The sequence below is a fragment of the Schistocerca gregaria genome, chromosome 2 (assembly GCF_023897955.1).
Source record: "Schistocerca gregaria isolate iqSchGreg1 chromosome 2, iqSchGreg1.2, whole genome shotgun sequence".
Lineage (NCBI taxonomy): Eukaryota > Metazoa > Arthropoda > Insecta > Orthoptera > Acrididae > Schistocerca > Schistocerca gregaria.
The window spans coordinates 491,417,734-491,434,782 of NC_064921.1; the positions used below are offsets into that span (position 1 = coordinate 491,417,734).

The 17,049-nt window shown below is 43.9% G+C and overlaps 2 protein-coding genes across 3 annotated transcripts in view; both read left to right on the top strand.

Moving 5' to 3' along the window:
* Positions 1-16,748, top strand: part of LOC126327949 (brachyurin-like) — a 226,800-nt gene extending 210,052 nt beyond the window's left edge. Inside the window, exon 8 of the mRNA XM_049995933.1 lies at positions 16,662-16,748. The gene's annotated coding sequence lies outside the window, so the exon portion shown is untranslated. The remainder of the gene's footprint in view (positions 1-16,661) is intronic.
* LOC126327897 (brachyurin-like) overlaps positions 1-16,748 on the top strand; it is a 141,911-nt gene extending 125,163 nt beyond the window's left edge. For both annotated transcript variants that reach the window (XM_049995929.1, XM_049995928.1), the window contains exons 6-7: positions 14,843-14,979; positions 16,489-16,748. In XM_049995929.1, coding sequence (XP_049851886.1) covers positions 14,843-14,979; positions 16,489-16,659 — 308 coding nt within the window. In that variant the 3' untranslated portion in view covers positions 16,660-16,748. The remainder of the gene's footprint in view (positions 1-14,842; positions 14,980-16,488) is intronic.
* Positions 16,749-17,049: the final 301 nt, after the last annotated feature.

Genomic DNA, 17,049 nt, shown 5'->3' on the forward strand with positions numbered 1-17,049 from the left:
GATACATGCGGACGTGCATTGTCCTGTTGGAACAGCAAGTTCCCTTGCCGGTCTAGGAATGGTAGAACGATGGGTTCGATGACGGTTTGGATGTACCGTGCACTATTCAGTGTCCCCTCGACGATCACCAGAGGTGTACGGCCAGTGTAGGAGATCGCTCCCCACACCATGATGCCGGGTGTTGGCCCTATGTGCCTCGGTCGTATGCAGTCCTGATTGTGGCGCTCACATGCACGGCGCCAAACACGCATACGACCATCATTGGCACCAAGGCAGAAGCGACTCTCATCGCTGAAGAAGACACGTCTCCATTCGTCCCTCCATTCACGCCTGTCGCGACATCACTGGAGGCGGGCTGCACGATGTTGGGGCGTGAGCGGAAGACGGCCTAACGCTGTGCGGGACCGTAGCCCAGCTTCATGGAGACGGTTGCGAATGGTCCTCGCCGATACCCCAGGAACAACAGTGTCCCTAATTTGCTGGGAAGTGGCGGTGCGGTCCCCTACGGCACTGCGTAGGATCCTACGGTCTTGGCGTGCATCCGTGCGTCGCTGCGGTCCGGTCCCAGGTCGAGGGCACCTGCACCTTCCGCCGACCACTGGCGACAACATCGATGTACTGTGAAGACCTCACGCCCCACGTGTTGAGCAATTCGGCGGTACGTCGACCCGGCCTCCCGCACGCCCACTATACGCCCTCGCTCAAAGTCCGTCAACTGCACATACGGTTCACGTCCACGCTGTCGCGGCACAAATGCTGCGCAGCTAGCGCCATTCGACGGCCAACACCGCGGTTCCTGGTGTGTCCGCTGTGCCGTGCGTGTGATCATTGCTTGTACAGCCCTCTCGTAGTGTCCGGAGCAAGTATGGTGGGTCTGACACACCGGTGTCAATGTGTTCTTTTTTCCATTTCCAGGAGTGTACTACTGCATGCAATATAAGATGTGGGTAGTTTGTTTTCTTTCTGAAAAGTTGTTACAAGTTGACCTCTTGTGTGGGTTATTTTGCAAGATGCTATCAGTGGCGTTAGTAGTGCATTCATTGCTATCTGACTCTGGCTTTGTTTTTCGCGACAACACTGAGGTATTCTTGCCATGAAAAATTAATTTAATTGACCGTTCCATATATATCTATCCCTTGTCTAATGCATTCAGACTGAGAATAAAAACAAAACCTAGTTTAAGAGAATTCTATTAATGAATGTTTAACTGTAAAATAAAAACGAAAGCGCAAAACACACAGCATGAAATCCTAACAAATATACTATTATAAATCCTACTATTTACCCTATCCAAGAATGGCACAACACCTAGCGGTCAAAACACGTCCCCTGTTATGTTCGTTAAGAACACTGCAAAGGTTGATATGGTAACCCTTTTGTTAGTTCTAACCACTACCTAAGCTGGCGTAGAAAACGAAAAACTCAGAAACGAATTAGTGGGACTGCACGTATGTGAATTTACTCTTCCCTATACTAGCTCGATGCCCAAATGTCACCCGAGTGATCAGCAAAGTGTGGACTTGTGACGCCTTGGAGACGTAGTGAGACGTCCATAAAATAAATACGGCTACTCAGTGGACGTATTATTGCGTCTGAGGATCACGACATGCCTCCTTCGCTGCTACATCTGCGCTTTAGTTCTCTGTAATATTCATGTGCCTTGGTACCCAGCAAAAAGACACCTCCCTCCCCAGCCATTGTAGTTGGAGGAGGGGGTCTTGTATATTATGTCCTACTTTCTCTGCTGGTTACAAGCACCATAGAGAATGACGGTCGCTCAGAGAAACTGAATAGACAAGGAATTTAGCAGTTGAAACAGCATCTCATCTCCTCCAGTGCGCGCAAGATCGCATATAATTCCACGTCGAAGGCAATTAAGTCCCAAGGCTGCCGGACCTTGAGTACTCGATCAGGAAAAACAACAGAGCAACCAACGGACTCCTGTTTCGGCGAATCAGTAAAGACAGCTGAAGAGTTGTGTTGCCCAGTTACAATGTGATAAAATAATGTGTTTAAAAAAAACTGTGCAGGATTGCAAACAGTCCTGTACGGCACTAAGTCTAAAATTGTTCTGGGCCTCTGCAGTAACCGTGGTGGCAATCGGTTAAAAGTATGGATTTGTGGTTGTACATGCTCCATACTTAGAGACTGTAGCACAAGCCGCACACAGATCCCAAATGGTCATTGCGCTCGTGGGCGATTGGAGAAAAGGCGCAATCAATATCCAAAAGTGACCAAAACATCACTACAATTGCAAGTGCAATCATGTTCTGTATATCTGGTTGTAAAATTCCTTCACGTTTCACCCACATATGCAGATTGACTGTAATTGCATGTTAATCGATACATACCAAACTGGCTATATTTATCAGCGCCGGTATTATGTCTACCAAGTCTGTTCTGTATTGTGTTGTTTTTTCGGTATCCTTTGTTGAGTCCTTGTCTCTTTAGCATATTGCCTACTCAGTGAGTAGTTATGTTGCTGTAAGTCATTACGTGCCTTTTGTTACTATCTTTTGACAATATGTGAGTAGTGTCGCCTATCTCGCTCTACCTCCCTTTCTCTCCCTCCCCCCCCCCCTCTCTCTCTCTCACTCTGTGTGTGTGTGTGTGTGTGTGTGTGTGTGTGTGTGTGGTGTGTGTGTGTGTGTGTGTATGTTTGTCTATTATATGTTCGCTGTTTTTGTATTTTGTTGTTTATTTGTCTGTTGGTTTTGCATCGTACCCATTCTCCTGTGTAGTTTCTTTTATTGCGTTCAGTTCTTCTGTGTAGTCACGTTTGTTCATAGATGTAGTGTTCCGTCTGTGTAATAAATATTTAAAACTGGCTTCTTTATGAGTTATGGAGTGATTGGATTGGTTTTGAACAATTGCGCTAGAGATTATAGATTTCATATCAATTTTGAACTCACCCTTATTGTTTCTCTTGTGTATGATGAGGTTTTTTTATCTGTTTTCGTTGCAATGGTGATTTGTATTTGTGGGTGGATACTGTTTATGTAATTATAATGTTCTTTCCTACGAGAGTGTGATTTATCTTTTAGCCAAAGTATATCATATACATACGCTCAACCTGTAAAATTAAACACACACACACACACACACACACACACACACACACACACACACACACACGCACGCACGCACGCAAACACACACACACACACACGCATGACATAAGCATCACAAACTTCAAAAACGCACGTCACACTCAAAGCTTTGAAACATTATATCCAAATAAAGGCGGATCAGTGGATCAGTGTTGTCAGCTGCAGCGGGATGTTACGAGGAATCAGCGGCGACGAGCGAAAGTAAAACGACACTTGTAGCCGCTGATTCCGCGTAACGTCTCGCTGCAACTGACAACAGTGATACCACTTTTAGTTTAAGAAATAACTTCGTTTATACGACACAAACGAGATACAAAACTCTTCAACTTTAAAAACCGTAACACGCCAAATAACTCGATATATATCAATTTCCCCGTCGGAATAAACAACAAACAAAGAAAATAAAAAGCCGTTTCGTTGTTTGCAGATGAAAGTTGTAGACTGTATAGTAGATTTAAAGCTACCACCATACGCAATTAACAGCTTCGCGTGAGGTATGTAAACACATCTACATACTTGTATTATTTCCAAACTTACCATAAAACCAAAATATTTAGGCATACGGTAAATGAACAACTCCTAAAGTCTCAACTCTGTCATATAGACACATCAAAGAAAGTTTTGCATCACCTCGATTACGAGAGTTCCGGAAACTGCACAGAAAATTGGAATAGAGACCAACATAAACGACATTTCCTCCCTTGTTATTGCTCATGAAAACCATACATTGTATGTTGTACCACAATGCAGCGACACCTACGCAGGTGGTGGTCTAGATTTCTGTACACATCAATACCTATAATACCCAATAGCACGTCTACTCGCATTGATGCGTGCATGTATTCGTCGTGGCATACTATCGACAAGTTCATCAAGGCACCGTTGGTCAAGATTGTCCCACTCCTCAACGGCGATTCGGCGTAGATTCCTTAGAGTGGTTGGTGGCTCACGTCGTCCATAAACAACCATTTCCAATCCATCCCAGGCAGGTCCGATATGGTTCATGTCTGGAGAATATGCTGACCACTCTAGTCGAGCGATGTCGTTATCTCGAAGGAAGTCATTCACAAGCTGTGCACGATGAGGGCGCGAACCGTCGTCCATGAAGACGAATGCCACGCCAATATGCTGCCGATATGTTTGCACTATCTATCAAAGCATGGCATTCACGTATTGTACAGCCGTTACGGCGCCTTGCATGACCACCAGCGTCGGCCCCACATAGTGCCACCCGAAAACAGCAGCGAACCTCCATCTTGCTGCACTCGCTGGACAGTGTGTATAAGGTCCTGAGGCTGCACAAAAAGCATGTTCAACACGGTGGCGTTGCTGTCAGGATTCCTCCGCGCCATGATCCGTAGGTAGCTGTCATCCACTGCAGTAGTAGTCCTTGGGTGGCCTGAGCGAGACATGTCATCGACAATTCCTGTCTCTCTGTATCTCCTCCATGTCCGAACAACATCGCTTTGGTTCACTCCGAGATGCCTGGTCACTTCCACTGTTGAGAGCCCCTCCTGGCACAAAGTAACAAAGCGGACGCTATAGAACCGCGGTGTTGACCGTCTAGGCATGGTAGAACTGCAGACAACATGTACCATGTACCTCCTTCCTGGTGGAATGACTGCAGCTTATCGGCTGTCGAACCTCCTCCGTCTAATAGGCGCTGCTCATGCATGGTTGTTTACATCTTTGGGCGGGTTTGGTTCAGATGGTTCAAATGGCTCTGTGCACTATGGGACTTAACATCTTAGGTCATCAGTCCCCTAGAACTTAGAACTGCTTAAACCTAACTAGCCTAAGGACATCACACACATCTATGGCCGAGGCAGGATTCGAACCTGCAACCGTAGTAGTCCCGCGGTTCCGGACTGCAGCGCTTAGAACCGCACGGCCACCGCGGCCGGCCTTGGGCCGGTTTACAGACGTCTCTGAACAGTCAAAGGGACTGTGTCTGTGATACAATATCCACAGTCAACATTTGTCTTCAGGAACTCTGGGAACCGGGATGATGCAAAACTTCTTTGATGTGTGTATGTCTCAACTCTGTACTGTAATCAAACTAATGAAACACGATTGACACTTAACAGTCGCTCCTTTTACAAATATAAATACATTTGTACCAGACGTTCAAATAATCCACGTGAGAGGTTAATATGAAACAACAGTTTTTCAGAAAGAAAGTAAACAATAATCCACTGAAGATAGCACAAAATTTCTGAAACATTACTGGGTAAAAAAAAAAACTATAAAACAGTTTCTTGAATAACGCGGAATTCGTCTCGAGTTTTTCTTAGAAAGCACACACATAAGAACTGCAACATCCACAAGATCATTACACAGCCAATGTCTTTCAGTTTCCTTAATTATTCATTGCCACATTCCCATCGCCCTGTTGAACTTTTGGTTTTACAGAGGATTTTTGCTGTCTACTTCAGCACTTCTTCGTATTCTGAGAGCTTATCTCTTGTTTTGTCAATGTACAATGTTTTGCAGACTGCCTAATCACAGTCTGCAGTCCACCAAGCAAGTTTACATCTCCTTTGTAACGCTGCTATTTCCTTTTCTGTGGTGCGTATTTTTTCAGGTATCATGCCAGATCAATGCTTTCTTTTGCTGTAGCAGCTCTTAAATATTAGAGTAGCCTGAGCTTTTCATCGTCGTTTCTTATAATTTTATTCTGAAGCAGTGTTATCCTATTTAACGATAGGAGTCTGACACGGGTCAGTAAGTGATAAATTGGAAATTTGTGGTAAGTTCGGCGGCCGCGGTGGCCGTGCGGTTCTGGCGCTGCAGTCCGGAATCACGCGGCTACTACGGTCGCAGGTTCGAATCCTGCCTCGGGCACGGGTGTGTGTGATGTCCTTAGGTTAATAGGTTTAAGTAGTTCTAGGGACTTATGACCTAAGACGTTGAGTCTCATAGTGCTCAGAGCCATTTGAACCATTTTTTGGTAAGTTCCTTTGGGACCAAACTGCTGAGGTCATCGGTCCCTAGGCTTACACACTACTTAATCTAACTTAAAGTAACTTACGCTAAGGACAACATACCAACAATGCCCGATGGAGAACTTGAACCTCCGACGGGGAGAGCCGTACAAACTGTGGCAAGGCGCCTTGGACCACGCGGCTACAACGCGGTGCAGGAAGTGATAAGTTAAAACTGTCTCCTTTCCGCACGTCTACATTCTCTATTTCCCTAACATCGCAGTTCGATATTGTGACGTAGTCCAGTTGAAATTCACCAAATTCTTTTTGTGGAAAACGCCAAATTTTCTTTTCCGTGGGATGTCAACAAAACAGTAGACTTAAGTAAAAGACCAAACGCATCACAAACGTCAATAAGTTTCCTGCCATTTAAATTTGTTCTATTGTAAGCAGGGTAGTTGCCAGTCACATTCCGAAACTGACGTTCCTTTCCAGTTTGCGTGATGAAACTAAAACTCCAAGTTGAGGTTCCTTGTATTTAGCTCTCTACCTGGTTCCAAAGCAAATCCACGCTTTCAGGGCTTCTTCAGTTGTCTTCGATTATGAATGAGTCGCCAGTGAGCAACCTGCACCTTCTGTTAGAATAGAGAGTCTGTCAGCAGGGGAGTTGCAATCTGTTGTTAATGTTGTGGTCTTCAGTGAAGACAGTGGTTTGATGCAGGTCTGCATGCTACTCTATTCTGTGCAAGCCTTTTCATCTCCGAATAACTAACGAAACCTATTTTTTTCTGCATCTGCTCACTGCATTCATCTCTTGATCACCTTTTCTTTACATCCCCCCCCCCCCCCCAATTTCCTTCCAGTAATAATTGGTGATACCTTGATGTCTTACAATGTGTCCTACCAACCAATTCCTTCCATTAGTCAAGTTGTGCCACAAATTCATCTCACCAATTCTGTTCAGTGCCTCCTCATTAGCTACGTAATCTACCCATCTAATCTTCAGCATTCTTCTGTAGCACCACATTTCGAAAGCTTCTATTCTCTTCTTGTCTAAACTATTTGTCGTCCATATTTCACTTCCATACATGGCCAATCTCCCCACAAATACTTTCAGAAAAGATTTCCTGACACTTAAATCTATACTCGATGTTAACCAATTTCTCTTCTTAAGAAACGCATCCCTTGCCATTGCCAGTCTACATTTTATATCTTCTCTACTTCGACCATCATCAGTTATTTTGACGTCCAAATAGCAAAACCCATCTACTACTTCAAGTGTCTCGTTTTCTTATCTGATTCCCTCAACATTACGTGATTTAATTCGACTACTTTCCACCGCGGTTCCTGGTGTGTCCGCTGTGCCGTGCGTGTGATCATTGCTTGTACAGCCCTCTCGTAGTGTCCGGAGCAAGTATGGTGGGTCTGACACACCGGTGTCAATGTGTTCTTTTTTCCATTTCCAGGAGTGTACTACTGCATGCAATATAAGATGTGGGTAGTTTGTTTTCTTTCTGAAAAGTTGTTACAAGTTGACCTCTTGTGTGGGTTATTTTGCAAGATGCTATCAGTGGCGTTAGTAGTGCATTCATTGCTATCTGACTCTGGCTTTGTTTTTCGCGACAACACTGAGGTATTCTTGCCATGAAAAATTAATTTAATTGACCGTTCCATATATATCTATCCCTTGTCTAATGCATTCAGACTGAGAATAAAAACTAAACCTAGTTTAAGAGAATTCTATTAATGAATGTTTAACTGTAAAATAAAAACGAAAGCGCAAAACACACAGCATGAAATCCTAACAAATATACTATTATAAATCCTACTATTTACCCTATCCAAGAATGGCACAACACCTAGCGGTCAAAACACGTCCCCTGTTATGTTCGTTAAGAACACTGCAAAGGTTGATATGGTAACCCTTTTGTTAGTTCTAACCACTACCTAAGCTGGCGTAGAAAACGAAAAACTCAGAAACGAATTAGTGGGACTGCACGTATGTGAATTTACTCTTCCCTATACTAGCTCGATGCCCAAATGTCACCCGAGTGATCAGCAAAGTGTGGACTTGTGACGCCTTGGAGACGTAGTGAGACGTCCATAAAATAAATACGGCTACTCAGTGGACGTATTATTGCGTCTGAGGATCACGACATGCCTCCTTCGCTGCTACATCTGCGCTTTAGTTCTCTGTAATATTCATGTGCCTTGGTACCCAGCAAAGACACCTCCCTCCCCAGCCATTGTAGTTGGAGGAGGGGGTCTTGTATATTATGTCCTACTTTCTCTGCTGGTTACAAGCACCATAGAGAATGACGGTCGCTCAGAGAAACTGAATAGACAAGGAATTTAGCAGTTGAAACAGCATCTCATCTCCTCCAGTGCGCGCAAGATCGCATATAATTCCACGTCGAAGGCAATTAAGTCCCAAGGCTGCCGGACCTTGAGTACTCGATCAGGAAAAACAACAGAGCAACCAACGGACTCCTGTTTCGGCGAATCAGTAAAGACAGCTGAAGAGTTGTGTTGCCCAGTTACAATGTGATAAAATAATGTGTTTAAAAAAAACTGTGCAGGATTGCAAACAGTCCTGTACGGCACTAAGTCTAAAATTGTTCTGGGCCTCTGCAGTAACCGTGGTGGCAATCGGTTAAAAGTATGGATTTGTGGTTGTACATGCTCCATACTTAGAGACTGTAGCACAAGCCGCACACAGATCCCAAATGGTCATTGCGCTCGTGGGCGATTGGAGAAAAGGCGCAATCAATATCCAAAAGTGACCAAAACATCACTACAATTGCAAGTGCAATCATGTTCTGTATATCTGGTTGTAAAATTCCTTCACGTTTCACCCACATATGCAGATTGACTGTAATTGCATGTTAATCGATACATACCAAACTGGCTATATTTATCAGCGCCGGTATTATGTCTACCAAGTCTGTTCTGTATTGTGTTGTTTTTTCGGTATCCTTTGTTGAGTCCTTGTCTCTTTAGCATATTGCCTACTCAGTGAGTAGTTATGTTGCTGTAAGTCATTACGTGCCTTTTGTTACTATCTTTTGACAATATGTGAGTAGTGTCGCCTATCTCGCTCTACCTCCCTTTCTCTCCCTCCCCCCCCCCTCTCTCTCTCTCACTCTGTGTGTGTGTGTGTGTGTGTGTGTGTGTGTGTGTGTGTGTGTGGTGTGTGTGTGTGTGTGTATGTTTGTCTATTATATGTTCGCTGTTTTTGTATTTTGTTGTTTATTTGTCTGTTGGTTTTGCATCGTACCCATTCTCCTGTGTAGTTTCTTTTATTGCGTTCAGTTCTTCTGTGTAGTCACGTTTGTTCATAGATGTAGTGTTCCGTCTGTGTAATAAATATTTAAAACTGGCTTCTTTATGAGTTATGGAGTGATTGGATTGGTTTTGAACAATTGCGCTAGAGATTATAGATTTCATATCAATTTTGAACTCACCCTTATTGTTTCTCTTGTGTATGATGAGGTTTTTTTATCTGTTTTCGTTGCAATGGTGATTTGTATTTGTGGGTGGATACTGTTTATGTAATTATAATGTTCTTTCCTACGAGAGTGTGATTTATCTTTTAGCCAAAGTATATCATATACATACGCTCAACCTGTAAAATTAAACACACACACACACACACACGCACACACACACACACACACACACGCACGCACGCACGCAAACACACACACACACACACGCATGACATAAGCATCACAAACTTCAAAAACGCACGTCACACTCAAAGCCTTGAAACATTATATCCAAATAAAGGCGGATCAGTGGATCAGTGTTGTCAGCTGCAGCGGGATGTTACGAGGAATCAGCGGCGACGAGCGAAAGTAAAACGACACTTGTAGCCGCTGATTCCGCGTAACGTCTCGCTGCAACTGACAACAGTGATACCACTTTTAGTTTAAGAAATAACTTCGTTTATACGACACAAACGAGATACAAAACTCTTCAACTTTAAAAACCGTAACACGCCAAATAACTCGATATATATCAATTTCCCCGTCGGAATAAACAACAAACAAAGAAAATAAAAAGCCGTTTCGTTGTTTGCAGATGAAAGTTGTAGACTGTATAGTAGATTTAAAGCTACCACCATACGCAATTAACAGCTTCGCGTGAGGTATGTAAACACATCTACATACTTGTATTATTTCCAAACTTACCATAAAACCAAAATATTTAGGCATACGGTAAATGAACAACTCCTAAAGTCTCAACTCTGTCATATAGACACATCAAAGAAAGTTTTGCATCACCTCGATTACGAGAGTTCCGGAAACTGCACAGAAAATTGGAATAGAGACCAACATAAACGTCATTTCCTCCCTTGTTATTGCTCATGAAAACCATACATTGTATGTTGTACCACAATGCAGCGACACCTACGCAGGTGGTGGTCTAGATTTCTGTACACATCAATACCTATAATACCCAATAGCACGTCTACTCGCATTGATGCGTGCATGTATTCGTCGTGGCATACTATCGACAAGTTCATCAAGGCACCGTTGGTCAAGATTGTCCCACTCCTCAACGGCGATTCGGCGTAGATTCCTTAGAGTGGTTGGTGGCTCACGTCGTCCATAAACAACCATTTCCAATCCATCCCAGGCAGGTCCGATATGGTTCATGTCTGGAGAATATGCTGACCACTCTAGTCGAGCGATGTCGTTATCTCGAAGGAAGTCATTCACAAGCTGTGCACGATGAGGGCGCGAACCGTCGTCCATGAAGACGAATGCCACGCCAATATGCTGCCGATATGTTTGCACTATCTATCAAAGCATGGCATTCACGTATTGTACAGCCGTTACGGCGCCTTGCATGACCACCAGCGTCGGCCCCACATAGTGCCACCCGAAAACAGCAGCGAACCTCCATCTTGCTGCACTCGCTGGACAGTGTGTATAAGGTCCTGAGGCTGCACAAAAAGCATGTTCAACACGGTGGCGTTGCTGTCAGGGTTCCTCCGCGCCATGATCCGTAGGTAGCTGTCATCCACTGCAGTAGTAGTCCTTGGGTGGCCTGAGCGAGACATGTCATCGACAATTCCTGTCTCTCTGTATCTCCTCCATGTCCGAACAACATCGCTTTGGTTCACTCCGAGATGCCTGGTCACTTCCACTGTTGAGAGCCCCTCCTGGCACAAAGTAACAAAGCGGACGCTATAGAACCGCGGTGTTGACCGTCTAGGCATGGTAGAACTGCAGACAACATGTACCATGTACCTCCTTCCTGGTGGAATGACTGCAGCTTATCGGCTGTCGAACCTCCTCCGTCTAATAGGCGCTGCTCATGCATGGTTGTTTACATCTTTGGGCGGGTTTGGTTCAGATGGTTCAAATGGCTCTGTGCACTATGGAACTTAACATCTTAGGTCATCAGTCCCCTAGAACTTAGAACTGCTTAAACCTAACTAGCCTAAGGACATCACACACATCTATGGCCGAGGCAGGATTCGAACCTGCGACCGTAGTAGTCCCGCGGTTCCGGACTGCAGCGCTTAGAACCGCACGGCCACCGCGGCCGGCCTTGGGCCGGTTTACAGACGTCTCTGAACAGTCAAAGGGACTGTGTCTGTGATACAATATCCACAGTCAACATTTGTCTTCAGGAACTCTGGGAACCGGGATGATGCAAAACTTCTTTGATGTGTGTATGTCTCAACTCTGTACTGTAATCAAACTAATGAAACACGATTGACACTTAACAGTCGCTCCTTTTACAAATATAAATACATTTGTACCAGACGTTCAAACAATCCACGTGAGAGGTTAATATGAAACAACAGTTTTTCAGAAAGAAAGTAAACAATAATCCACTGAAGATAGCACAAAATTTCTGAAACATTACTGGGTAAAAAAAAAAAACTATAAAACAGTTTCTTGAATAACGCGGAATTCGTCTCGAGTTTTTCTTAGAAAGCACACACATAAGAACTGCAACATCCACAAGATCATTACACAGCCAATGTCTTTCAGTTTCCTTAATTATTCATTGCCACATTCCCATCGCCCTGTTGAACTTTTGGTTTTACAGAGGATTTTTGCTGTCTACTTCAGCACTTCTTCGTATTCTGAGAGCTTATCTCTTGTTTTGTCAATGTACAATGTTTTGCAGACTGCCTAATCACAGTCTGCAGTCCACCAAGCAAGTTTACATCTCCTTTGTAACGCTGCTATTTCCTTTTCTGTGGTGCGTATTTTTTCAGGTATCATGCCAGATCAATGCTTTCTTTTGCTGTAGCAGCTCTTAAATATTAGAGTAGCCTGAGCTTTTCATCGTCGTTTCTTATAATTTTATTCTGAAGCAGTGTTATCCTATTTAACGATAGTAGTCTGACACGGGTCAGTAAGTGATAAATTGGAAATTTGTGGTAAGTTCGGCGGCCGCGGTGGCCGTGCGGTTCTGGCGCTGCAGTCCGGAATCACGCGGCTACTACGGTCGCAGGTTCGAATCCTGCCTCGGGCACGGGTGTGTGTGATGTCCTTAGGTTAATAGGTTTAAGTAGTTCTAGGGACTTATGACCTAAGACGTTGAGTCTCATAGTGCTCAGAGCCATTTGAACCATTTTTTGGTAAGTTCCTTTGGGACCAAACTGCTGAGGTCATCGGTCCCTAGGCTTACACACTACTTAATCTAACTTAAAGTAACTTACGCTAAGGACAACATACCAACAATGCCCGATGGAGAACTTGAACCTCCGACGGGGAGAGCCGTACAAACTGTGGCAAGGCGCCTTGGACCACGCGGCTACAACGCGGTGCAGGAAGTGATAAGTTAAAACTGTCTCCTTTCCGCACGTCTACATTCTCTATTTCCCTAACATCGCAGTTCGATATTGTGACGTAGTCCAGTTGAAATTCACCAAATTCTTTTTGTGGAAAACGCCAAATTTTCTTTTCCGTGGGATGTCAACAAAACAGTAGACTTAAGTAAAAGACCAAACGCATCACAAACGTCAATAAGTTTCCTGCCATTTAAATTTGTTCTATTGTAAGCAGGGTAGTTGCCAGTCACATTCCGAAACTGACGTTCCTTTCCAGTTTGCGTGATGAAACTAAAACTCCAAGTTGAGGTTCCTTGTATTTAGCTCTCTACCTGGTTCCAAAGCAAATCCACGCTTTCAGGGCTTCTTCAGTTGTCTTCGATTATGAATGAGTCGCCAGTGAGCAACCTGCACCTTCTGTTAGAATAGAGAGTCTGTCAGCAGGGGAGTTGCAATCTGTTGTTAATGTTGTGGTCTTCAGTGAAGACAGTGGTTTGATGCAGGTCTGCATGCTACTCTATTCTGTGCAAGCCTTTTCATCTCCGAATAACTAACGAAACCTATTTTTTTCTGCATCTGCTCACTGCATTCATCTCTTGATCACCTTTTCTTTACATCCCCCCCCCCAATTTCCTTCCAGTAATAATTGGTGATACCTTGATGTCTTACAATGTGTCCTACCAACCAATTCCTTCCATTAGTCAAGTTGTGCCACAAATTCATCTCACCAATTCTGTTCAGTGCCTCCTCATTAGCTACGTAATCTACCCATCTAATCTTCAGCATTCTTCTGTAGCACCACATTTCGAAAGCTTCTATTCTCTTCTTGTCTAAACTATTTGTCGTCCATATTTCACTTCCATACATGGCCAATCTCCCCACAAATACTTTCAGAAAAGATTTCCTGACACTTAAATCTATACTCGATGTTAACCAATTTCTCTTCTTAAGAAACGCATCCCTTGCCATTGCCAGTCTACATTTTATATCTTCTCTACTTCGACCATCATCAGTTATTTTGACGTCCAAATAGCAAAACCCATCTACTACTTCAAGTGTCTCGTTTTCTTATCTGATTCCTTCAACATTACGTGATTTAATTCGACTACTTTCCAATATCCTCGTTTTGCTTTTGTTGATGTTCACCTTATATCCTGCTTTCAAGACACTGTCCATTCCGTTCAAGTGCTGTTCCAGGCAATTTGCTGTCTCTGACAGAATTACAATATCATGGGCAAACCTCGAAGTCTTTATTTCTTCCCCATGGATTTTAATTCCTAACCCAAATTTTTCTTTTGTTTCCTTTAGTGCTTCCTCAATATATAGATTGAATAACATCTGGGATAGGCCACAACCATGTCTCAATCCCTTCTCAACCACTGCCCCCCTTTTGTGCCCCTCGACTCTTATAATTGTCATCAGGTTTCTGCAAAAATTGTAAATAGCCTTTCGCTACCTGGCTCCTTTTTGTAGGGCTATATTAAAGAAAAGGTATACATAAATTGCCCCAAAACTATTGCTGAGACGAAAAAAGTCATTCAGAAGGTCATCGACAGCGTCGATGTTCCTACACTTCAGCGGGTCATGCAAAATTTCGCTATTCGTCTGCGCTACATCATCGCCAATGATGGCAAGCTTATCGAACCTATATCCGAATATTTATAGTGAGGTTACATGTTGAATTAAATGCGTGTCTGCAGTAGTCTCTAACTAATTTCCTTTTTTTTCGTATAGTTCAATAACTGTCACCCTGTACATGCCTCAATAAAAGCAAATATTTGTGGCACTTGTTATCCTAATAAAAGATTACAACCAAGTTATGTATGTGAAGAGAAACATATAATACATAAAATTTGTTCAATGTTCGGCCTACTTGTTGCATTACATTATCTGTGTAATCCCACAACGTAACATGATAACGAACATTCTTGGTAACTGAACATCCGCACGTGAAACTGTCACTCATAGAAGCATTTAGGGGTACACGAGGCCGTGTTGTGTGTTTCTAGACGGTGCCAGCTCAGACACGCTGCTGTACACGGCACTGAACGTCATGTCCAACACGCAGTGCAGCCAATACTTCGGGGGTCCCATCTTAGACTTCACACTCTGCGCTGTCGGTTCCAGCGGACAGAGCACCTGTAACGTAAGTACCTACAATCATTTTCACTGCAACAGATATGGATTGCACACGGTAACTGAAGTGACCGAGTAGTCTGACCGCCAAGAGTACCATGACCAGTCGGGACAGTGCGTGGATTCTGGGACAGAAATCAAAAGAACTAGTGAACACCATCACTCAGCGTAATATTGTATTACACTTAACTTTGGTACAAAGTGTCATTGTTGAAATCCATATAAAAGTCTTTAGCAAAGCAGGGACAATTTAAGACGTTCTCTACATAGAAATATACGTACATAAAGTCTTGATGCCTGTTTGATGCACTACTTTCGTAGAGAAAGTTACGACTGCACTGTAACTATCCTAGACTGCTGCTAACCCGAGCTGGCAGGGGTTTGGGGTCAGTGTAACGCACGCTACAAGGTTTCTGGCTCGGGGCTGTTCTTGAAGTAATTAATGTCACTGTGGTGCCAACTGCTGCTCAGGTTGCTGCTGTATGTGCAGTACGAAGCGCCAGAGCCATACGCCGAAGACGATGGTCTTCCCTCCCGGTAGTTCCACGTAGCCGTCCGAAGGCCGGTCTTCTCGCGACTCTACATTCTCTTGATCACGGCTGGCAGCAATCATGCACAGTGGCTACATTCTTACCAAGTCTTTCTACAGTGTCGAAGAAGCAACATCCAGCTTATCGCAGCCCTATTATACGATTCTGTTTAATTTCAGTGAGGTGATGATATTGGCGTCTTTATCCCGTTAAAGGCATCCCTGACTGCAATCAACTCACATTCAATCTCAAATGCAACTAAGTCTCACGACCTTCACAGCGTGTAATTAAGGCAAACCTGAATTGCATGCTCACAGTGGCGCTACTAGCGGCGCTCTTATGCAAATAGCTCGAAATTTGAGTAGACATCGTTTTTCATATGTAGAAACACGACTACCAGTTTTCGTCTATGTCGCAGGACACCTTCGTGTTGCAGTATTTTTTTTTCGTCAGTGTATTTTATAGCATCGTGTACTTCATAGAGTAGAACAGTTAGCAGACGATGAATGTCTTAGCATGACAATGCACCTTATAATAAAGGTGCACCTGTGAGGCAATGGATTGCGGACAATAACATTCCTGAAATTTATTAGCATGCACAAAGTCCCGACCTGAACACAATGGAACACTTTTTGGTCGACTTCCATTACTTCAAACTGCAGCGTCCTACAGCACAACCTCCTCTAGTTTTGGGCTAGCATTCCTCCACATACGTTCAGACACCTGACTAAAAGTGTCCCCACACAGTTTCAAGCCGACCTAAAAGTGCGTGGTGGACATGCACGGGTACTTTTGAACAGATAGCGAATATCCGCCACAATGGCAGTTGCATTCCACGGAAATGATTTCAAGAACTTATGGTGGTACTATTTTAGAACGTATGTGTTTACCTTCAGCGCTACATCTTGAGTGAGTGACCCTTTACTGTATTGGAAAATACGTGATTAGGGCTCCCACCAGAGAGGGATTATGCTGTGGTCACGTTTCAGGGCGACAGCGGCGGCGCGCTGGTGGTCGGCTCACAGGGAAGCTACACGCAGATCGCCGTCGTCAGCTGGATTTCGGGCAAGGGCTGTTCGAGCGGAGACCCGGCCGGCTTCACCAGGGTCACCTACTTCCTCGACTGGATCTCAAGTACCGCCGGCGTCACCATTCCGTAAAGGCAGCACATTCATCACCGGCTATTTCCAAATTCCTCGAGAGAAGAATCTGTGAACAATACAGAACCCCAAATAAATAATTCAGTATATGAAGTGTCTTAATTAGTGACTTATTGCTCGTTAAGTTACGAATGTGTCAATTACACACACAGTACATGTGGAAATTTCTTTCTGAGTTCCATAATTTCAGTTCCATGTACGAAACATATAGATAACGGCACTTAAGAAGCCATGTTGTGTTGAGGCCACAAATTATGCCAAACCAAAAGACCTTACGCTATTCGTCATTACCATTCACACACAGCTAATCTTGGAAGCAGGCAGAAGCAACTCGATTGTAATGCTTCTCTGCTAGTTTCGTAAATGACGTACATACTGATCAGTCTGGCA